Below are 25,240 nucleotides of genomic sequence, written 5' to 3' on the forward strand. Positions count from 1 at the left end.
CAAAGTTTTTAATAATTCTTTTTGAACAAAGTGCCAAACTATTATTAAAATACAATCCTTAATCAACTTGTAGAAATAGCAAATGTGAGGCTATGCAAACTATGGTGGTAGCAATATATATTGAATACGTTAAGAAATTCTGGAAGAATGAGCATGTCAGTCTATTAGCAAGTACAGCCTAGATGATCCTTAGAAACCAGCACAATGAAACTTGATATTTTGCTTAGGACATGCCATTCCCACAGCCCCCACCCTCCCCCCAAAAAAGCCCCTCCTTGCGATTGAGGCCATGCTAACTCATAATGTCCCTATAGGACAGGGTAGAGCAGTACCTCTGTGTTTTCAAGACCGTAATTTATTATGGAAATAGAAAGTTCCTTCTTTCTCCTGAGGAGACATGGAAAGTTTACAACTGCTGACCTTGCATTTAGTAGCCCACAGCGTTAATACTACACCATCAGGACTCCTAATGCTCTTGTCATTAGCAGGAACAAATTGCTGTAGAAGGACATCGTGTTTTGTAAAATAGATGTTTGACAACAGAAAAAGGAGGCTCTTAATAAGATGGATTGATATAATAGTTGGCAACTGGGCTCACACATAGAAATGATTGAGCAGATGACACAGGAATGGGCAAGGTTGCCTTGTCTTCTATTTTAGATAAGGTCTTTTAGATTGGGGTTAACCTGACAGCACCTATAGCAAGGATAAGGTAACAAACATGGGAAGTCATTGAAAAATGTATAAATTATTATTTACAAAGATATGGAATAATATTCATTTCTGGCACAACGTATAAAGAAGGATTTATCTTGGAGGAAATGAAGTTAGAGTAAAATGGATTAAACGTGGTTTGTCGTGGGTCACGAAGAAATAATTGAACTTGGCAGAGGGGAGAATCCAGTATAATATCAACATTAACACTCAAAAAGTTACTTTCACTGCATTTCAATCATTACATCCTGTGTGTGTGTGAATTGTCTTATATTTAGATGAGAAACATCTACCATTAGCATTCAGAACAGAAAGCATCAATGATAACTCATTAAACTTGGGGTTATCTCTCACACACTATTATTAAGCAGAGCTACTCCAGCACCAATAAAAAATAAGGCATTGATCAGACCCTTTAAGACCAAAGAATGCATTTTAATTCCCTGCATCATATATGCACCCCACACACTTCATGTAATTGAAATCAGAGGTTCTCTGTCTTACATACTATCCAGCAGAGCTACTGCATTACCGATTACTCATAAGCTATTGATAACAAAGTCTTTCACATGCATTAGATGTGGAATCTTTCTCTCTTTTTCTTTTTTTTGGCAGCTTGTCTAAGTAAGGAGGCCCCAGGACTTCTGTAGGCTCCTATAATGACATGGGAATTAAAACCAAAACATTCAGTGTTGTGTTAGATTCTGTGGAGGCAATTCTGATTCAATTAGCCCAAATGTTGTGTTTTGATTTTAAGATGTCACATTAAACAAACAAATAAAAAATATAACGGGCATGGCCCAGCTGGAAGGTCTATGCGGGAGGCAGAGTCTTCCAGAATCCAGAAGCCCTCCTTAAAGTCATACAGACAACATTCAACTTGGATATAATAAAGGTCTTGTGTTGGTCTGGGTCAACTAGAGAAACAAATCCAGAGACACTCATTTGTGTGTAATAGGGAACTTTATATCAAAGAGTAATTTGTATTAAAACATCCCAGCCCAGTCAAGATCAAGTCCACAAGTCCAATATTAGCCCATATGTCCTATACCATTCTTTAAATTCCTCTTCAGACTCACTCAGAACATGCAATGATGCCAAGTGCAGGAAAATCACCAGCCAGTGGCTGGTAAGTCTTGGGTGTCAAATTGCAGTGGAAGAATTTCTGCACTGGTGTGGATCTCCATGTGGCTTCTCCAGCTCCAGGGCTCTGGCTTCATCAGCCTAACGCTATGTGGCTTGTCAGCAGGAACACGAAGCAGATAGTGGGTGTGCCGCCTCCAGGCATGAAGACAGAAGTTCCCAGAATCCTCAGGAAAAGGCCATGCCCACACAGAGTAGGCATGATTGGCTATGACATGATTGAGTCCACACTCCACCCCTATAACCTATTTAACAAGTTGACATGAAAGTATGTAACTACCACAGGTGTCCAACGGAAACTGACAAGAGGACCCTTTGTACCTTTGCCCCAAGGACCTCAGGTTGCAGGCCCACAAAGACTTGCATCCTAATACACATGAATTTCTTGACCTAATATGTTTTAATGAGAAAAATTTATTAAATTTCAATATCTTACCTCATATAAAAAAACATATACCTAGTGTTCACCAGAGCAGAGTTGAATGGCAAAATAAAGAACTAGAGATTATGAAAGAATAACTAACTTGTTCTTCAGTAGAAAGGAACCAAATATTTGAAGGTTTAGGATTGCTCTACTCTGGTAGATGAAAAGAACCAAGTGGAAATGGCAATACCAAAATTATAGGACAAATGAGACCTAACCAATTGAAAACAAAATAAAACCAGGATCTTAGAGGAGGATTCAAGACTCTTGAATATTCATTGTTGGATCAGAAAAGTTTGACCACATTATCTACTGTTGGACAATGCCACTGCTACATGGCCACATATAGATTTAGCCTTTGGTCAAGAAGGTAAAACATACTTCAGACTTGGTAGGAAAGAGAAATATACATGGCTGATTCCTTGGTGACCTTTGACTCAGATACACCTGAGCAAGTCTGTTTTAATACCAGAAACAGATTTGACATATAAGGAACTGTGGTTTCTAGGATTAGAGGCCACATTGTTTTACATGTAATATGAGAAATAAATTTTCCTTCCTGAAAAAATATCTTCTGTGTCCTGGTTTCAGACCAGGTTGACAGTGGTGTCATTAGCACTTTGGGGTTTGTTCTAGTTAAGATTGCTGTATACAATTTCATCACTTAAGCATGGATGGGATTCCCTATGCAGTGATTCACCTATCTAATGCTCTCTGCTGGGACCACTGACAGCATCAGTCTTTCGGTTGCTCCAGAAAGGACTGTTATTTCAGCACAACACTACAGTGAAATATTACTGTTGGGATCACAGAATTAAAAATTCCCTTGAAAATATTTTGACTCATACTTATGTTATAAATCCACATACCATATGACAGCCAAATTCCTCTAAAGGACTTAAGAAGATTTTTTAATTGAAAATATTAGAAAATAGTGAGTGAAACATTATATATCTATGAGGTAGTAAGCTATTATTTCTACATAACAGAAAATAATTCATAAAATTTACGTAGTATGTATAGAAGTCATTAGCTAAGAAAATGGAGTACAAATTAAAAACCCATTACACTATTAAGAGTGGTAGAGCTTCTTCATAATTCCTCAGACTTCTCTGCATGGTGGAACTTATACATAGACAAGTTTCAGGATTTACCAAACCTGTCACAACATTCCTTAAATTCCTAAGTCTTCATTCAACTCTGAGTTCTGATAAGTTTAGTTAGCTGTGAGGAGTGACTAAATTATTTCTCACATTCATTACATTCATAAAGTGTCTCTGCAGTGTGAATTCTCATATGTCAAGTGAGGCTGGAGGATCGGTTAAATGCTTTTCCACATTCCTCGCATTCATAAGGTCTCTCTCCACTGTGAATTCTCATATGTTCATTGAAGACTGAGGAGCGAGTAAATGCTTTTCCACATTCCTCACATTCATAACGTCTCTCTCCACTGTGAATTCTCATATGCTGAGTGAAGTTTGACAATTGAATAAATGCTTTTCCACATTCCTCACAATCATAAGGTCTCTCTCCACTGTGAAGTCTCCTATGTCGATTGAGATTTGCAGACTGATTAAATGTTTTTCCACATTCCTCACATTCATAAGGTCTCTCTGCACTGTGAATTCTCATATGTTTCTTGAGTATTGAGGCACAAGTAAACGCTTTTCCACATTCCTCACATTCATAAGGTCTCTCTCCACTGTGAAGTCTCATATGCAGAGTGAGGTTTGAGGACTGATTAAATGCTTTTGCACATTCCTCACATTCATAAGGACTCTCTCCACTGTGAATTCTCATATGTTCATTGAAGTTTGAAGATCGAGTAAATGCTTTTCCACATTCCTCACATTCATAAGGCCTCCCTTCACTGTGAATTCTCATATGTTTCTTGAGTATTGAGGGGCAAGTAGACTCTTTTCCACATTCCGCACATTCATAAGGCCTCCCTCCACTGTGAATTCTCATATGTTTCTTGAGTATTGAGGCACGAGTAAATGCTTTTCCACATTCTGCACATTCATAAGGCCTCTCTCCACTGTGAATTCTCATATGCAGAGTGAGTTGTAAGGACCCAGTAAAGGTTCTCTCACATTGTTTACATTCATAAGACTTGGCTTTATTGGAGATTTCCAAATCATCTGTGAATCTTAAAGATTCTCTTAAGATTTCTTTATATTCATAGAACTTGTATCTTGTTAGAAATTCTGCTGGCGTGTGGATATATATTTTTTCACATTTCCTAAATTTGTCAGCATTGAATGGAGTGTGAAACTGTTCATTATGGTCTAGTGAAGAAAGACTCTTGAATGGTTTTCTGTATTGAAAATATTCCATGGGATATAACTATTCTGGTCTTTGTAATGGAGGAAGAATAGAAATTTGACTGGAGAACTCATCAGTAGTATTTTCCTCATATCTTCCCCAGGATGTGATTGGAAAATATCTTCTATTAAAAAAAATTATTATTTTAAATTTTCTACATTTTCATCATTACAATAGACAGTAAACATACACACACACCCTCAATTGCCTAACAAATCATTAGATTAAAAACCTGAGTATAATATAACCATAATTTTCAATGAATGAATAAAATATGGATCAATGATATAACAGGATATAAGAGAAGTGTTTCCAATAATGAAAATATAACTCACATAGATTAAAAACATACAGTGGTAGGACTATTAACACATATAATTAAGGATACACAAACACAGATATATATATATATATATATATATACCACAAAATGTTTGTACTATTAAAGTTAATGTCGACAGTTTGAATTAATTCAATGGCATTTTGAGCCACAATTGGATTACTAAAACTTACATAAAATATTAATTGAAGTAGGTATAAATATTATTTATTCATATATTTATATATTACATTAAAACATAAATATAGATATAAATATCCACTGCAATTGATTTATTATATTCCTAATGAGCCTAGAAGAAGGACTAGAAATGCTATTTTTATAAGAAAATTTCTTATTTGCAGTGGCTGATATGTTAGAACCACTGTCCTTACATTTAGTAACCAAATGCTTAATATAATGTACCACCAGGATCATAGTTCTCTGTCTACAGTTCCATAACATACAAACTTTCATTTGCAAACGCATGAGTGGGGCATCAAATTTTTTGTGGACAATTCCATTTTTTTTTCTTTTCAATTCCATTTTTTTCAGGGACTATATGTCTCGAAATTCCTTTAATTGACTCAAATCTGACTCATATTGACCCTATAGGACCATGTAGGAATGCCCCTGTAGTTTTCTGAGATTATAACTCCTCCAGAGTGTAGAAGGCATCCTCTTTCTCTCATGAAATGGCTGGTGGTTTAGAACTGAAGACCTTGTGCATAGTATGGCAATAAGTAATCACCACAGCAAGTGAATTAGGTGTTGGGCTACTAAGTTATAGTTCTGTTAAAAAATAAAGCTATTCTTCAGGAATAGGATGAGATTATCTACTTCCATAAAGACTAATATCCTCAAAACGCCTATGCAGTATTGCACTCTGCACTACATTGTACACTATGATTTCAACTAGAAGAGCAGTGGGTTAATATGTGTAGATGGTGTGTTGATAGTGTACAAATTGTATATATCATATAAAATGGATACTTATATATGTATAAACATATATCAACCTCTTTCTCGATCCTTTTCATCTTTAGTGTTTTATCTGTCTTAATTCCACTACCTTTTAAATTTAATCTTCTCATTATAAGCCATATATGTTAGTTTTCCTGTTAATCTTCAAGGATGCATTTACTTGTCAATTGCTGTTTGAACACTGTAAAAACATTGAATGGACAAAATGTGGAAAATTATTTCTTATCTCAGTTTACTCTTGTCTATGCTTAATGCTCTCTGGAGAGAGAGGGATATGTTATTATCTGATAAGATAATCTTGGCTCATATCGACTTATCAATAATAAGAAGGAAATTATCAAAGTATTTCTTCCCCGTAATCTCTGGATGGTTCAGAAATGCCATATTTTGTGTTATTATCTATGTGCTTAATCATCTGTACCACATGTAATTAAAATGCCAAAATACTTGTCTCAGTGTCGTTACATATACAACATAATATTCCCATTAAACCCTCTCCTGGAGCATTGCTTACTCTCAACTAAATTACACTCACCTCAAAAGTGGGGTTTGGTTATCCCACTTTCCACGGCCATGAAATTCACAGAGTTTTTGTAAGATGGAAGCACTTGTAGCATTTCTCGAGAATCTTCCCATTACATCTTCAGTGGGTAGGTGTTCTTAGTCATTAACATTTGAGAATCAGAACCAATTTTGTATGTTGAAGTTCACAATATGAAATGAAATTGAAAAGCATTAAGTACAGACAAGAGTGAGTTGTGAAACAAGAAATACTTTTCCATGTTTTGTTCAATGTTTTTACAATGTTCAAACAACAATTGACAAGTAAATTCACTCTTGAAAATTAAAAGGAAAACTAACATATATGGCTCATAACTAGAAGATCAAATTTTAAAGGTAGTGGGTTCAAGACAGATATAACACTAAAGATGAAAAGGAGATATTTTTCTCTTCATTGACATAGGTGGTATTGCTATGCCTAAAGTAGCAAACAAACAAGGATAGGCATTTGTGCAGAAATTTTTTTCTTAGTCAAATGAAATTTTTCTAACTGATTTATCAAGAGCAAGTTATTCAGTGAAGAGCTGGTCAATGCTTTATTGACACACTAGGCCTGGGTGAATGTTCTGCATAAACATGCTGCCCAATTAGCATTTCCCTAAAGTGACCCAATACATTGATTTTCCAGATCTCTGCAAATAGGTATGTGTGAATTATTTGCAAAAGAATCTTTTTTTCCTCCCAAGTTTAATGAACACACAAAAACACTGGGGGCATAGGTGCTACACATTATGCCACTAGCTACAGCATCAGGAGTTTGATACCAACAATCTGCTCTGTGGAAGAAAGGATGCTTTGAAGATCTTGTAACCATAGGTGCTCTTCTTCTGGTGCTTTATCAGGTAATACTCCGTTATGATTCATATATTTGTCAGAGGCTTATACTGTGGAAGTGGAACACCTTTTCTGTACTACTAGTTTCCTCAGTTTGCAAGTTCCACAGGCACCTCTTCACCAAGAGCATGACTGCTAGTAATTGAAATACATGTAGGGTGACTCCCAGAATAGCAATATGCAAGCTTTGACAGTGTGACAAACTAACAGAGTAATGGCAGAATGTAATAAGTAGAGATTTGATATCATGGGAAACCTAGGATGTAATTGGTCCAGAGAGCAAATTAACTTAATTGTTTTATTTCACCAAGTATTATTATCATTAGCCCAGTTACTGGGCGACAACAGTGTGTATTTGGCAAATCACGAATTAATTTAAAATAATGAAGATATTCATACCTACTAAAGCTAGGTTTGAGATGGTCTCCACCATCACATCTCTGAAGAGTTGTTTCTGCGAAACATCCAGCAATGTCCATTCTTCTGGGGTGAAATCCACAGACACATCCTCTACAGTCACTGAGACCTAAAATATCCCACAAAATACATTTTATAATAATTATTGTAATAAAATAGAATTTAATTATTATTTAAATAATTGTCATAAATTATATTATTAAAGCATCATTTTAATTTGGTTCATCTAAGGATTAATTACTACAAATTGTGTGAAATAAAAGATTAGGTTCATAATCCTGAGGAACCTTCATTTCATAGGGAGTGGCTGTATGGTTTTATGTTCTATAAAGTCTATCTTAGGGTTCAGCCATTATTCTCATTCTCTGATCATCTGCATAAACTTCTCCTAAGATTTTTTGTTTTGGTGATCCAAATGGGTTTTTATTAAGGAGAGAAGGTGATAGAGCAGAGAAGAGAAAGAGAAGAGGAGAGGAGAGGAGAAGAGAAAGAGGGGGGAGGGGAAAGAAAGGATTGAGAGAGAGACCACAGCAAAAGAACTCTCCTAAGATTTTATCTCATAGATATAAATATAAGAACCCATCAAGATTTTTTCTGAAAAAATCTATTACCTGCATTTACATTTTCTATTTACTTCGTGAAATCTCAAGTTTATAACATAGGAAGCGAATGGTTTCCCAATTAGGCTAATTCCTGCCTACATCCAAACTTAAGAATTAATAATAGTCAGAACTCTCTACTATATCAACACCACCTCTTCTGTGTGTGGGGAGTGTGTTTTATGGGTGGGGTTGGCAACACCTTTCATAGAAACAAATAAAGATATTTTTAAATACTTAAGGGAATGCTGAAATATTATCAATTAAGAAAATAGTGTACGACAAGCAGCGTTTTTGTGTCACTGTTTGTATGTTGCCTTTCATCAAGCATTGAAGGACAAACCAAATCATCAAGATCTGAACGGATTGAACATATAATTCAAATGTTCTGTGAAGGATTAGGAATAAAGAAGGTTTCAGTAATTGAGTGAATATCAATGTATATGTTTAATAAGCACGTGCAAATCTGGAAATGGTCCATGCTTCCAAATTTGGAAAACAAATACTTGTCCACAACTATTGGAAATTCTTATTGATTTGCATCGCAAAAAGGATATATTCAAATAGAACCTGCAATATTTCAAGCATTATTAGTATTATGTGACAAATGTAAATTTCTGCTGAAAATAATTTTAAAACAGCTGTGATTCTACATCAAAGTAAGATGGGTTGAGAAGAATTCTGGAATGTGAACTTCTGACATTATTGGTGACATCAGATGGTTCTTGTACAAGATTTAGTAAGATAATACCTTAAAAATGTTAGTCTGTTTTATTGTACTTAAGGAAACCCTTACAGTAGAAAAAAGAGGAAGTTATTCAAACAACAATGGGATATAAAAATAATAATGACTATATATTTAGAATAAGGAAGGACTATATGTTTATAATAAGGAAGGACTATATATTTATAATAAGGAAGGACTATATATTTATAAGGAAGGACTACTATATATTTAATTTTTAAAACAAAAAATCTGAAAAACTAGACATATGGAGAGCACGGTATCAGGATGGGAGAGATTAACTTTAATAACTTCTCATGTGAAAATATAGATATTTCTTGCTGAAAGTGAAGAGAATGAGAAGAAATGACTGATGAAAGTCAAAGATAATAGCACTGAGTATTGATTAAACCACAGCAAGCAGGAAAAAAAATCCACATAAAGGAACATCCTAATAGTTTGACCATAAATTGAAATCAAGATTTGCATTTTACTTGGATCCATAATCAGTGTGCTTGTAAATAGCTGTCAAGAAATCAAAACATTTTATTGAGCAAATACTCTGCAAAGGACCTACTTAATGTGCTAAATCAATACGTCACTTTGGTACTAAGTTTGATTCAAATCGTCATATTTTCATCAACCTATATAACCTTTTCTAATGCACAATAACTAAAAAAATGTAAATTAATTCATTTGAATTTTGTTGTATTGGTGCAGAATATTGACTATACCTTAGATAGCAAGAGGAATAAGCAAATCTATATTGGAAGATGGAGCCCTGGTGGCACTGTGGGCTGCTAACTGCTAGGTCACTTTGAAACTACCAGCCACTGCACGGGAGAAAGTTGAGGGTTTCTATTTCCATATGAAGCTACAGTGTATGCAAAGGGGAGAGTTCTCCCCTCATCTTTACATCTGTTTGAGTTGGAATCATTTCTAGGGTAGTTAGTTTGTAGTTTTTCATCTCTTAGAAGTACAGGATAAATGCTATGAACAATTAGAGATGGTGAGCTATCATCCCATAAACATAGGATATGTTATAGGAAAAGAATTGTCCAGAGAAAAAAGGACATAATTGATTTAAAAAGTCAACAAAAATAGACCTTCAATGGCTGTAGTTTAACAATAGCACAAGTTCAAGACTGAGCAGATGTCCCTCTGTTGCACCAAATCATCATTAGTGAGGAATATTTCTACAGTGTTTACCATCACCATCAATAAAAATAATGAGTAGGGAAATCCCACATATTGACCAACTGGAAATACTGTCATCCTACTCATTCCTTTGATGAGGCTATGAGAGGATTAAGTCTCTAAACAGTGGAAGAGTTTGATCTACCATTTTTGGAACTATCTAGAAGAGGTTTCACTGCCTGAAGGGAATGAGAAAAATTGTATCCATGGAGCAAGGATGACCCTTGGCAATATGAGAATTCAAGTCTTCTGGAACAGAGTCATATCTAGATCATCTCAGGAATTTCTTTTGCCCATCACAGTGAATCAAGGCCCAAACTGGGATTTTGACACCTTATTTAACCAGCTCCAGGTCACAGACAGAAGAACATCACAATGACGCAGGATTCAATCTTGTTCCCCAGTATATCCTCCCATAAGAGTGCTACATTTAAATTGACCTCTTACAAGCAGATGGCTAATTGCTATCTGACTGGTAGCTTTAACTATAGGTGCAGACATGTGCTATTGCTCTCTAGGATCTGAAGATGGTCTCTCACCAGTACCTATCCCCAGCACTGGTATTAAGCTACTTCTCCAATGAATTCATGGACTTTTAAAGTGTAGGTATAGCCCATTTTGATATGTGCATGGTGACCTGTATTTAGTGCAGCTTAATGCTCCAAGAGTAAAAAGGTTGTTGTTGGAAATAAATCTCTCTCTCGCTGTCTGGACCAGGCTCCTGAAGTCATGATAGTGGAGGTGAGCCTACCATGCTTTATCTTGTATGGTGTCTCTTTATTTTCCCCTCAGTTACACAACTCCCTTCTGAACCCATTCGATTTAGGGGGCTGGTCCGCCACAATTTGGTGCCTGAAATAGGGACCAGGTAAAGGTCTCCACAGAGAAGCATTACCCCTTGAAATGGTGTGTAACTTCATTGAACAGAAGAGTGAATAGTGGAAAAAATTTAAATTGAGCATCCAGTTTGGGGATTAGCAGATACATAATGATAATAATAATAGAATATATATTTTAAATATAATGGGGCAAGATGGAAGTAAACCTAATACCTGCTGTTTCTCTCATTCACTTACTGAAAAACAAGAGGTAGCAGAAACAAAAAAAAAAGATGCAAGGTTTTTTACAAGTACTGAAACAGAATAATCCATGGTTTCCCAAGGCAGGAACCTTTCCTCTAGAGATCTGGGAGAAGGCTGCTGTAAATGTAAAGAAAACACACACAGAGGGGTGTAGTATTCCCATGGAGACATAGTCTCTGTGTATACAAGTTAAGGTGGTTTGGGAACCTCTACAGACAGAGCAGGAGAGGAAAGAGGAACATCAGTGTAAAGAAAAGTCTGAAATACAGAAACAGGCAGAAGTTATCGAAAATGAGGATGAGATCATTGAAAAAGCATTTAGACAAAACTGAAGAAATTTAGACTGATTCCAAAGAAAGGTTCATGGCAAATGCCTCTGCACCATCTGAGGAGTGCAGCACAGTGAAGAACCTTAACCATCAAAGGAAACCGGCCTTACAGTAGATAAGGTCAAGATGAATACAAACCATCACAACTTGTGCTAGTTACATAATCTGGTGTCAATTTGAGAGGATTATGAGTGAAGGGGTGGAGTCTGGCCTGTCAATCAAGATATAACCGATGTGGGCATAGCTTTCTCCTGAGAATTCTGGGAACTCCTCTATTTTCTCCTTGGAGTCAGGAGACACTTCTTTCTCTATGCTCACTGCCTTGGATACTTTCCACTGACAAGGCCTGCTCCCTGGGAGACGATCTACTGACAAGACACATGGAACTGTGCTAGTGCCCTGAGCTGGAGAAGCCACATGGACCTACCCTGATGCATCAGGCCTCTGGAGCTGGAGAAGTCACATAGAGATCCCTGCCAGCGCTGAGATGCTTACAACACCACTGGATCCACAAGACTTCTGAACCACTGGCCTGTGGTCCTCCTGCATCACTGCTTGTATTTCGTGATTCTGAAGAGGATGTGGTAGATTGCTATCAGGCATATGGACTAATATCGGACTTAAAGATTTGATCTGGACTGGGCTGGGACGTTTTCTAAATGTACAACTGACCTTTATATAAAACTCTCTCTTATACACATATGAGAGTCTCTATGAATTTGTTTCTCTAGAGTACCTGGACTAACCTTAAGTCATCACAGGGAGCCAGCCTTACAGTAGGTAAGGGCAAGATGAATACAAATCATCACACTTTCAATCATCAGAGGAGGTCAGCCTTACCCAAGGTAAGGGCAAGACAAATACTCAGCATAACAAAGTGTCTTTACTTTCAAAGGTAGAGAAAGGAATTGAGGAAGGAGATTTAGAGACCAGATTAGCTTTCCCTGTTCCAGTAACTGAAAGACCACCAATGCAGACAACCCATAGAGAAAAGGAAGTCTGATATGGGGCCTTCCCCTTTAAGCTGCTAAAGGACATCAACAGGCAGGTGCAATCTAATGCCTGGATTCCCCTTTGGTGACTAGCACAATTAAATCTCTCGCTGACACTGAATGCCTCATCCGTGCAGTCTGGAACGACTTAAATATGGTTTGCCTCTCTCCTTCAGACTTCTTGCAGCACCGAATCTGGTGAACTGAAGGAGCTCAGACACAGGCTCACAGGAACACAGAACAGGGGATCTTCATACGGATAGATCAGTTAATGGGGAATTGTAATTTCATAACAGTGGAAACGCAATTGTAGATTACCAAACAAGCCTTCTCACAAATACAGGATGTTTGTCTACGGCCTTGGGAAAAAGACAACGCCTTCAGAGGAGAAAGAACCCAGGAGCAGGGCCATTCTCTAGTGTAGTGAAGAGTCATATATAGTTTTTGTGTCCCAATTCCAGGGCTCTACGGAAACCTGTCAAATGCACAGGCAGCAGAAGATGTGAGTCACAAACTATTTTAGGAAAATTCTAACGAGGACTGCAGAAATGAAATAGCCCTGACAGGAATGAGGGCAAGCTCTTAGACTATCTCAGGATATGCCAGGGAGTGGGATCTGAAGTGCACAAGGTGGACTGCCTACCGTCTGCTTTGACCAACTGCACCGAAGCTCAAGGAAAATGTTTTAGCTGTGGGAAAATGGGTCATTTTCAGAGAGTTCCCACAGGATAGGCCAATCAGCCCAGCCAAGAGGCGTGATCAGTAGCTTGCACCAGAACACAAGCAAGGACCACCAAGATCCGGTTTGAAATAACCAGGACCTGTACTCCCCACAGCCACCCCACCTGCAGGAAGGGAAAGCATCAGGCACTTAAGTTTCAGGAATAAGGGAGTTCTATGAGCAAACGCTACCCAGCAGGGAAACGGAGTGGAGCAAGCTCCAAACCCGCCCAGCAAAGCTTAGGAGATACAGCTCAAACCTAACCCAACACACAGATCCTTAAACACAATTATAGGTATCACCAGTCTGGCAGCAAGGGGCGGCCCCTAACCAAACTTGCAAAAGCCCAGTCATTGTTCTCTTTGCTGTCAGTCTTAACTAGCCAAATAAAGGCTCAAGGGCTCTCAAGGCAGTCTGTTGATAACAAAAAGCAGGAGTCTCTGCTGGATAGGGCAGTACAGCTTTTATCAGGGAGATTTAACCTAAGTACTCAAGGCATCCAAATTGATATTGAAGTTATCAATCAAAGTTATGAAGAAAAGCTAAAAGCTTTAATTGAATAAGAAATTATTAAAATTGGTACTTGGGAATCACTGCCTAAAAGAACTAAACGGCATTTATTAGGACGCTCCACCCGCAATTCTCAAGGTGTTCAAATTGCTGCTGGAGTCATTGATCAAGACTATGAAGTAGAAATCAGGGCAGTAGTTAAATCTGAAGCACCATGATTTACAAAGTAGAAAGATCGCTTAAGCCAATTATTTTTGCTTCCTTTTATTCTTAGAATTAAAACACATCTCTCAGGAAAGCACACCTGAAAAAGTGGACCCTTTTATGAATCAAGGGGTCGTTTGGAATGCTGTTATGGGCAAGCAACAGTTCCCCAACATGGAATTAGAAAGTGAAGGGAAAAGGTTTTTATATTCTGGATATGGGGTCACACACATAAATCACCCACAAGGACCTAAGGCCAGTCCACACAATTCCCCTATGTCCAGCATGTAGGGAATAAGAGGAGTTACTAAAGAAACAATATCACAAAATGGGAAAATCCTACAGTTTAAAAAGCCTGAAGGGCAGTATGACTTAATTTTTTTGTACCTCATAAGGGTGCTCAGAAGTTTAATTTTTATTTTTTAATCGTTTTACTGAGGGCTCATACAGTTTTTATCACAATCTATGCATACATCCATTGTGTTGAGCACTTTCCAAATATAGTACGGCTTAATTACAACTGAAGTCACACCTGTAACCTCATGGGGAGCAGATCTGTTGTATAAATTAGTTCAAAACCAGCTGAACAAATTTATTGAGAACTTTTACAGTCTTTCAAATTATCCTAAATGTATTAAGAAAACTCAGAAGTTCCATCTGATGTCAGTCTTTTGAAAGCTTCCTCTACAGATAAGCTCTCTTGATTCTCTGAGACCAAGGAGCTAAAATTCATACATAATGAATTCTACCTAACTAGTTTGACATTTTAAAAATCAAACCAATTGCCTGGGTTAACTTACAGGGCCTTAAAACCTCCATTATTAAAACAGAAGGGGGAGAAGAAGAGAAACATTTGGTCTTTTTAACGAAACATTTTTTCTCCCTACTAAAAGTTTCTAACAAAATTAGGGCACATAAACACATTTTCACGTCTGCGGAAGGAACTGATCCTCAGAAGACCTGGTAGGATGACAATCACGTTTGGGTTCTGGGTCGCTCATCTCCTGTAGGAAGGGCTGTTCACTTTTGGTTTTGCACAAGAAAGCATATGGTTTCCTCTTAGGAGGGTGCAACCTCGTATGGAGAAAAATGAACACTATGCAAAAGATGAAGAAATCACCCAGTCTTAAGAATGATTCTGCTTATGAAAAAAAAAAAGAAAAGAATGATTCTGTTTCCAGGTTGCTAACATACCAAAGGGCAGGGTTATCTGTTTGTGTTTTCACAGGCAAAGGGGGTAAGTGGATTTCTCTTCAGCCAGCTTGGCCCAGAAGAGAAAGGATGGCTGAGGGTGTTACCTGAGAGTTGAGAAAACGGCCTATAGACCCCTGTCCTGTTGCTGAAGTTATCCAAAACATCAAGAAGACCTCAGAGATTCCTGAGACTGGCAATTGCTGCCTGCTGAGACTGATAATCACCTCTACCATTGCTGAAGCTAAGAGACACTCCAGGCGTCTATTATAACTGAACATTTATGCAAAAGGGACTGGACTTTTACAACAGATTGTTATTTGCTAAAAGATCAAGATTATGGACTTTCAACATTAATTGCTGGTTAATATGGATACCAGAACATTGAAATTTTTCTGTAACCTTTTCTTTGTACAATGTAACCTTACATAATTGGGCTTTAATTAGAAAGCATTTGCAGGGTTAAAGAGAGACTTTTCTTTAGATATGATTCACCTAAAATGGGCAATTTTCAATACATCTAAGATGGGCTAAAGTTATCCCCTAGTTCTAAGGAAATTAAATAATCGGTAGATGTTTTAGGGGGGCTTGACCTACCTGCCTGGGTCCCAAACATTTTGCATAGTTTAAGTCCTAGTTTAATGCTTATTGTAATTTTATCCTTGCAATCACATGCTGCTTCTCTAGAAAACTAAAGCATATGAAAGAAAATCATGTAGATTCTTCTATCTTCATGATTTTATACATAAGACACAATTTTATATGTAAACCCAAGGGGGAATTATGGGAAACAGAACGGGAAGAGAGTGTATGGGATGGATTCTTTATTCTCATATCTTAAGAGGTCTGGCAGGCTGGGTTTCTAGGGTTAAGGGAGGCCTTCATTCTTGTGAGTTGGAGATCCCAATCACATTCTCATAATCCATATTGTTCCACACTATACTTTCCCATAGTAGGGCTGCGTAAAGTTAACTCTTACAACACATGGCTGATTGCTAGCTAGCCGGCACCTTTAACTATAGGAGCAGACCTGTGCCATTGCCCTCGAGGTTCTGAAGACACTCACTCTCCCCTACCTGTACCAAACACCGGTATTAGGTTACTCCTCCAATGTATTTTAGGATCAGTGCACAGCCCACTGTTTTATGTATGTGGTTAACTGTAACTGGGGGAGGGGGGAGGGAGGAGCTTGCATTCCCTGAGATTATAAGCTGTTATTGGAAATATTATCTCTTTCTCTGTGTGGACCTGGGACCTGAATTCATGGCAGTGGAGTTGAGCCCCTGCATGCTTTATCTTGTCTGATGTCTCCTTAATTCACACCTCAATCACAAAACCACTCCCTTGGGCCCATTCAGTTGTTCCCCAAACCTTTCATAAGGTTAACTTATGGAAGAACCTTAGATACTGGGGCATAATATTCCTAAATTTTTTTTATCTGACCTCCTTCTGTATAATGTAAATAACCCAGGTCTCTTTAGTACTCACCATTTTGTCGTTCCAGCTTCTTGAGGTCAAATCAAAGCACTCTATAAGTAAAAGAAGCAGAGTCACTAGGAAGTTTGGAGTCAGGTGAATGAATTTGGTCCACACACAAATAATAAGTTGAAATCCCTTATGATGAATAAATGGGCAAGACAATAGTCTCAGGTTTCTAGCTCTCGAGACTTGACTATGTTTTGTGTAGCTAATCTGTGATCTGAAGTAGAAAGGATAGAGTGTTGAGTAAGTCATGTCAGGTTCTTGACCTGAACTTCTTGCCATAACTAGTAACCATGCTGCCCCCTGGCTCAAGGCCATGCTCCACCAGGGCTAAAGAGTTCACTGAACTTAATGGGAGGAATAAGATTGACATAGAATGATTTCAACAGTCAACTTAAACAACATGAAGTATCTTCAAAAACGAATTAAGCCATGCAAAAACAAACAATTGATAAAACACTTTAAGAGAAACAGAAAATACAATAGCCATCTTGACAAAAACCCAAAGTTGACCCTTGGAAAAACCAGTATAAGTACCAAAAAATTAACAAACCCAGGGACAAGGGAACAATATGGGATCCAAATTGGTGTTGAGGGGGGAGTGGCAGGCCTGGTAGGGAATGATCAAGGGTAAGGTAACGTAACGAAGAGGTATAGCTGTAACCCAGGTGGGGACGGAGCATGATGGTGGGGCAGGAGGAAAGTCAAGGGAAATAGAGGAAAGAGATAGGAGGCAAAGGGCATTCATAGAGGTCTAGACAAAGACATGTACATGGAAATATATATATGAGGATGGGGAAATAGATCTGTGTGCCTATATTTATAAGTTTAGTATTAAAGTGGCAGAAGGACCTTGGGCCTCTACTCAAGCACTCCCTCAATGCATGAATACTTTCTTCTATTAAATTGGTATTCTGTGATGCTCACCCTCCCGACACAACCGCTGAAGCCAAAGCGGGTGAACAAGCAAATGTGGTGAAGAAAGCTGATGGTGCCCGGCTATCAAAAGAGACAGTGTCTGGGGTCTTAAAGGCTTGAAGGTGAACAAGCGGCCATCTAGCTCAGAAGCAACATAGCCCACATGGAAGAAGCACACCAGGCTGTGCGATCACAAGGTGTCGTAGGGATCAGGTATAAGGCATCATAAAAAAAAAAAAATCTTACCATAGTGAATGAAAGGGGAAGTGCAGAGTGGAGACCCAAAACCAATTTGTCGGCCACTGGAGATCCCCTCACAGAGGGGTCTAGAGGAGGAGATGTCAGTCAGGGTGTGATGTAGCACAGATGAACAATACAGCTTTCCTCCAGTTCCTAAATTCCCGCCACCCCCCCACTACCATGATCCGAATTCTATCTTGGAAGTCTGGAGAGAGCAGAGGTTATACACTGGTGCAGATAGGAGCTGTGGATGATACCTTTAGGACCAGGGATGTGAGGGGTGATACTGGGAGGGAAGAGGGTGAGTGGCTTGGAAAGAGGGGACCGATTACAAGGATCTACATGTGACTTCCTCCCTGGGTGATGGGCAACAGAAAAGGGGGTGAAGGGAGATGCCGAATAGGGAAAGATATGACAAAATAATAATTTATAAATTATCAAGGGCTCATGAGGGAGGGGGAAGCAGGGAAGGAGGGGAAAAAAGAGGACTTGATGCAAAGGGCTTAAAGTGGAGAGAAAATGCTTTGAAAATGATTAGGGCAAAGAATGTACAGATGTGCTTTATACAATTGATATATATATATATATATATATATATATATATATATATATATATATATATATAGAAAAGAGTTGTATGAGTCCCTAATAAAATGTTTTTAAAAAGTACCAAAAAATTTAGCTATGAAAGATGTTTGTGTAACTGTGTGTTAGAAATAAACCTGAAAGGGGCAAAAGCTCTCAAACATTATGATACCATTGGGGATGATTGAATCTCAAGTACATAGTATTTATAAATAATGACTAGGAAATTAGAACCTAGTTTCAGATCTCACATTTTACCCCTACTATACCAGCAAAAGGGAAAGAATAAAATTGGGGCCAAACAAAACAAGTAAGAAGTTGTGAAATCTATGTTATTTTCTAATTTGAGTCTAATTCCTGTTATACAAGCTTTAGAGTCCTTTTAGGAATACACACATACACAATTCTCTTTATTAAAGTTTAAGCATAGCTTAAGGAGGCCTATGTGGGATGAAGGTCAATGACACACAGCTTCATATCTAACACAGAACCCAGCAGTTCAAACTCAACCTACAACACATAATTGAAAATTACACCAACCTCATTTTACTCAGACCAGCAAGTAAATCTTATAACAGAATGAACACCCTGTAGAAGACAGTAGCACTGCACCAGAGCCTTATCTTCAAGGCTGTGACCTTATGGAATCTGACTGTGCCATCATCTCTAGGAATATCTTTGTCCTGTAATTCCTTAATTCCAGCAAACAGCTGGTGGACTTGAACCAATGGCTATTATTTTGCATCTAAGATCTTACTCATTGCATTTCCTGATTCTATATGTAAGAGAAGAAGCAGAAAATTGAAACAGGAAACAAGCATGTCCATGTCACAAACAGTCTGCATTACTGGACACATTTTCCCTCAGTAGGTGAACGTTAGAGAAAGTCAAATTAAAATCTATCTATGACTTGCATTCAGAGACAAGGGATACTTCGCTGAACTCAAACTAAAAGCTTCTCTTAGAGAAAACACACACACACACACTAACTTGGTTTCCAATACGAAATGATATTGTTGTAACATTTGATGATTTGAAGGGGAAAAAACTTAAGGAACTGGAATTGACATCTACTAGACTATAATGTCAGTCCTTGGAGGACAGCAGACTTGGTAAATAGCAAGTTCAGGAAAAATAGAGGAAGACATTCACTGAGATGGAATGACATGGTAACTGCAGCAATCAGCTCCCAAATAACTACTGTGAGAATGCCCATGAATTGGACAATATTTTTTTTCCATTTTGACATAGGCCAACTATGAGTCAGACTATGAGGGTGAGTATGAGTCAGAAACGATTCCAGGGCCGTTAACAACAGCCAAAAACATCAGGTCAAAGGCATTTTAGGATCCATAAATATAATTTAATTCATGAATCATACATCTCAATGAAATATTCTCAACATAGGAATGCAAATCTCCCAGTATAATTCTTATGGGGCTAGGCCCACCCTGATTCTGCCAGGAAATTCCTGTTACAATCTTCCATTTATTACCAAATCACCTCCAACCACTTACTAATTGATGTTCTCTTATGCTGCACCTAGCCACCTTCTCAGAAACATCAGGAATAACAAGCTAAGAATTTACCAAAAGCCAAACGAAACAAAATAAATACAAACCCAAAATTATTCAGAAGAATGAACTAAATAGGTAAAAGGGCTACAAAGCCCAAAGACATAAAAACATCACAGTGTGATTTTCTCTGTGAATTAATGTATAATTTATAGTAATTCTGTGAACTTGAAGTCCTTAAAAGATACAAGTAGTTAATATGGTCAGCAACTAACAGGAGAGTTGTCTTCATTGAGGCCTGGTGACCTCCTTTAGAAAAATCAAACTTTGAAAACCCTGTGCGGCTCAGTTCTTCTCTGACAAAATGTCTCCCTGCGTTAAAACCAATGAATACCAAGTGCTCTGTTAAAACGCTTCAACCCTGGAGACACCGGATGGGGCAAGATATGACAAAATAATAATCTAAAATTATCAAGGGTTCGTGAGGGAGGGGGGAGTAGGGAGAGTGGGAAAAAATAGAGGACCTGATGCACAGGGCTTAAGTGGAGAGCAAATGCTTTGAGAAAGATTGGGGCAGGGAATGTATGGATGTGCTTTATACAATTGGTGTATGTATATGTATGGATTGTGATAAGAGTTGTATGAGCCCCTAATAAAATGTTTTTAAAAACCAAAAACGCTTCAACCGTATACTATGAAAGCAATTGTGACTCACAAGGCAAAGTTACGGTGAAGGAAATCTATTTCTGTGCACCAAGCAATATCTTGATTCTGCAGAGTGTTTCCTGCTAACCACCAATGAAGCCCCACACCTTTAGGCTTCACCTTTCATAATCTGACCATATTCTAACCCCATCCACAGCCATGTAGTAGGATACATTGTTTCAAAGAACCTATGTTTTCCAGTGAGACCAGTCTTGAAATAGAACATCTTGCTATGTTAGGCAGAAGACCCAAAGAAGGTGCATCCACACAGTGGCTGCAACAATGGAGCTCAAGCATAACCATTGTGAAGATGGAGCAAGAACTTATAGCATATCTGTGTGTCCTACAGGAGGGTCATTATTACCCAGAACTAACTTGAGAGCCTCTAATAACACCAAAACAGGGGATCATCTCCCCCACACACAAAAAATCATATTCCTTTTCGGAAGAGACCAGAAATATCACAGGAAAGGTATGAGAAAAGGTCCGCTAAATGCCATGAGTGAGGACCTGCCCATGTCAGGCAGAAAGATCATGCCCAGAAAAATTAATTACTGGGGGAAGGAGGAGAAAAAAGAGGGGGTGATAACAAGGCATCAAGTAGATAGATAATGTTTTGAAAATGACGATGGCAACACATGTTTGATTTATGGATTGTTATAATATCTGTAAGATATACAGATATAGACTGGGGTCTTAAAGACTTGAAGATAAACAAGCGGCCATCTAGCTCAGGGGCAACAAAGTCCACATGGAAGAACACACCAACCTGTATGATCGCGTCGTCCCGAAGGGATCAGTTATCAGGCATCAAAGAACAAAAATTCCTATCATTGGCTGCACACCTCCATGATACAATTGCCGAAGACAAACGGGTGCATAAGCAAATGTAGCGAAGAAATCTGATGGTGCCCGTCTATCGAAAGAGACAGTGTCTGGGATCTTAAAGGCTTGAAGGTGAACAAGCGGCCATCTAGCTCAGAAGCAACAAAGCCCACATGGAAGAAGCACACCAGGCTGTGCGATCACGAGGTGTCAAAGGGACCAGGTATAAGGCATTATGCAAAAAAAAAAGAATATATGTATGTATATGTGTGTGTGTGTGTGTGTGTGTGTGTGTATTCACCATAGTGAATTAAGGGGGAAGTGCAGTGTGGATACCCGAGGCCCAAATGTCGACCACTAGAGATCCCCTCATAGTGGGGTTTAGAAGAAGAGATGGGTCAGTCAGGGTGCGATATAGTACCGATGAAGAGCACAGCTTTCCCTCAGATCCTGGATGCTTCCTCCCTCCAACTACCATGATCCGAATTCTACCTTGCAGCACTGGATAGGGCAGAGGTTGTACACTGGTGCATATAGGAGCTGGAGGCACAGGGAACCCAGGGTGGATGATACCTTCAGGACCAGGGGTGTGAGGGGCGATGCTGGGAGAGTGGAGGGTGAATGGGTTGGAAAGGGGGAACTGATTACAAGGATCCACATGTAACCTCCTCCCAGGGACATGGACGACAGAGAACTGGGGGGAAGGGAGACTCCAGATAGGGCAAGATATGACAAAATAACAATCCGTGGATTATCAGGGGCTCATGAGGGAGGGGGGAGCAGGGAGGGAGGGGGAAAAAAAGAGGACCTGATGCAGAGTGCTTAAATGGAGAGCAAATACTTTGAGAGTGATTAGGGTAAAGAATGTACAGATGTGCTTTATACAATTGATGTATGTATATGTATGGATTGTGATAAGAGTTGTATGAGCCCCTAATAAAATGTTTAAAAAAGATATACAGATATATGATATCTGCAAGAGTCTCCATTAAGTGATTTTTTTTAAGAAAAAGAACAGACTGGTAACAGCAGTTGGCAGGTTCCAGATCCTTGAATCAGACGTCAGTGGATTCACTGCTCCAGAACTGGCACCCAGGAAAGGCAACCCGACTGCAGGACCTGAAGTGATTAGAATCCAGATATGAAAACCTAGCTGGAGAAAGCCTGCATTCACTCACTTTCAGTTATGTTATGGGGCAAATACATCAGGTTTGCCATGAGGTGTGTTATGTAACCATGACATCATTTTTTTAAATTTTATTTTAACAATTTATTGGGGCTCATACAATTCTTTTCACAGTTCATACACATACATACATCAATTGTACAAAGCACATCTGTACAGTCTTTGCCCTAATCATTATTTTCTCTTTTCTTCTTTTACATTTTATTAGGGACTCATACAACTCTTACCACAATCCATACATATACATACATCAATTGTATAAAGCACATCCATACATTCCCTGCCCCAATCATTCTCAAGGCATTTGCTCTCCACTTAAGCCCCTTGCATCAGGTCCTCTTCCCCCCCCCTCCCTCCCCATTCCCCCCTCCCTCATATGCCCTTGGTAATTTATACATCGTTATTTTGTCATATCTTGCCCTATCCGGAGTCTCCCTTCCCCCCTTCTCTGCTGTCCCTCTCCCAGGGAAGAGGTCACATGTGGATCCTTGTAATCAGTTCCCCCTTTCCAACCCACTCACCCTCCACTCTCCCAGCATCGTCCCTCACACCCTTGGTCTTGAAGGTATCATCCACCCTGGATTCCCTGTACCTCCAACCCTCATATGCACCAGTGTACAGCCTCTGTCCTATCCAGCCCTGCAAGGTAGAATTCGGATCATGGTAGTTGGGGGGAGGAAGCATCCAGGATCTGGGGGAAAGCTGTGTTCTTCATCGATACTACCTCGCACCCTAATTAACCCATCTCCTCTCCTAAACGCCTCTATGAGGGGCTCTCCATTGGCCGATACTTGGGCCTTGGGTCTCCACTCTGCACTTCCCCCTTCATTTAATATTATATATATATATACACATACATACACACACTTATATCTTTTTTTTTGCTAGATGCCTTATACCTGGTCCCTTGGGCACCTCGTGATCGCACTGGCCAGTGTGCTTCTTCCATGTGGGCTTATTTGCTTCTGAGCTAGATGGCCGCTTGTTCCCCTTCAAGCCTTTAAGACCCCAGACACTATCTCTTTTGATAGCCGGGCACCATCAGCTTTCTTCACATTTGCTTATGCACCCATTTGTCTTCAGCGATCCAATCATGGTGGTGTGCAGTCAATGATATGATTTTTTGTTTTTTGATGCCTGGTAACTGATCCCTTTGGGACCACTGGATCACACAGGCTGGTGTGTTCTTCCATGTGGACTTTGTTGCTTCTGAGCTAGATGGCCGCTTGTTTATCTTCAAGCCTTTAAGACCCCAGTAACTATCTCTTTTGATAGCCGGGCAACATCAGCTTTCTTCACCACATTTACTTGTTCACCCACTTTGGCTCCAGCCGTTGTGTCGTGAGAGTGAGCATCATAGAGTTCCAATTTAATAAAAGAAGGTATTCATGCATTGAGGGAGTATTTGAGTAGAGGCCCTAGGTCCTTCCGCCACCTTAATACTTGACCTATAAATATAGACACATAGATCTATTTCCCCATCCTCCTATAAATATTTGCATGTACATGTCTTTGTCTAGACCTCCATGAATGCCCTTTGACTCCTAGCTCTTTCCTCCATCTCCCTTGACTTTCCTCCTGCCCTACTACCATGCTTCATCGCCACCTGGGCTAGAGTATACCTCTTCTCTAAGCAACCTTACCCTTGATCATTTCCCACCATGCCTGCCACTTCCCCTTCTCTACCCTTTGGGGTCCCATGTTTTTCCCTTGTCCCTGGGTTTGTTAACACCACTTCCTTACCCGCCCTATCCCCCCACCCCAAGTCCCCCAGAACTGTCGGTCCCGTTGTTTTTCCTACAGATAGTTCATCCAGCTTGTCCTATTCAGACAGACCTGTGGAATCACTAATATGCACGAAAACTAGACAGAGGAAAACAAAGCAACAGTATACAACCAGACAACAAAACAACAAAAACAAACCACTGACAAAGAACAGAATGAAACAGTTCACAAGAGAAAAGCTTGTAGTTAGTTCAGGGATCGTTTGCTGGCCCGACATCATTTTTTAATGCAAGTTTCACTGGACCTTGGAAAAACAACTCTCATTCTACATCTAATCCTATAAATGCGGAAGATAAAAGAAGAATCAAAGCCTTTGAATTGCGGTGCCAGCCGAGAATTTGAAAGTGCCATAAACTGCCAATAGAACAACCAAGTTCCTGAAAGAAGGAAGACCTGAATGCCCTTAGAGACCAGCACAGCCAGCATGGACATGTTGTCAGAAGAGAAGAGTCTCTGGAGAGCACAGCATATGTGGTAGAGTGAAGGGTCTGGGATAAAGTGAAACGCCCACAAGGACAGATTGCACACACAAGATGGATGGACACAGTGGCTAAAACAATTGAATCCAACAAAACAACAATTGTGAGACTGGCACAGGACTGGGTAGAATTAAGTCTTGTTGTATCTGGGGTTACTATGCTTCAGAACCGACTCAATAGCAATGAGTAACAACACAAAGATGCATCAAGGGCCAAGCACAAAACTGTAAAAGTAAGGGTCCATAAGTAGA

General features: G+C 39.1%; 1 protein-coding gene across 5 annotated transcripts in view; it reads right to left on the bottom strand.

Moving 5' to 3' along the window:
- Nucleotides 1-298: 298 nt before the first annotated feature.
- Nucleotides 299-25,240, bottom strand: part of LOC142456719 (uncharacterized) — a 79,595-nt gene continuing 54,653 nt past the window's right edge. For 3 of the 5 annotated variants that reach the window (XM_075557939.1, XM_075557936.1, XM_075557937.1), the window contains exons 4-7: nt 16,759-16,799; nt 7,704-7,830; nt 6,445-6,568; nt 299-4,730 (exon numbers count right to left, since the gene is read on the bottom strand). In XM_075557939.1, the coding sequence (XP_075414054.1) occupies nt 3,581-4,618 (1,038 nt within the window). In that variant the 5' untranslated portion in view covers nt 4,619-4,730; nt 6,445-6,568; nt 7,704-7,830; nt 16,759-16,799 and the 3' untranslated portion in view covers nt 299-3,580. Of the gene's footprint in view, nt 4,731-6,444; nt 6,569-7,703; nt 7,831-16,758; nt 16,800-17,916; nt 17,999-25,240 lie in introns of those variants that run through there. The other 2 variants (XM_075557940.1, XM_075557941.1) reach the window with 2 other exon arrangements.

This window comes from Tenrec ecaudatus, chromosome 9, assembly GCF_050624435.1.
Source record: "Tenrec ecaudatus isolate mTenEca1 chromosome 9, mTenEca1.hap1, whole genome shotgun sequence".
Taxonomy (NCBI): Eukaryota; Metazoa; Chordata; class Mammalia; order Afrosoricida; family Tenrecidae; genus Tenrec; species Tenrec ecaudatus.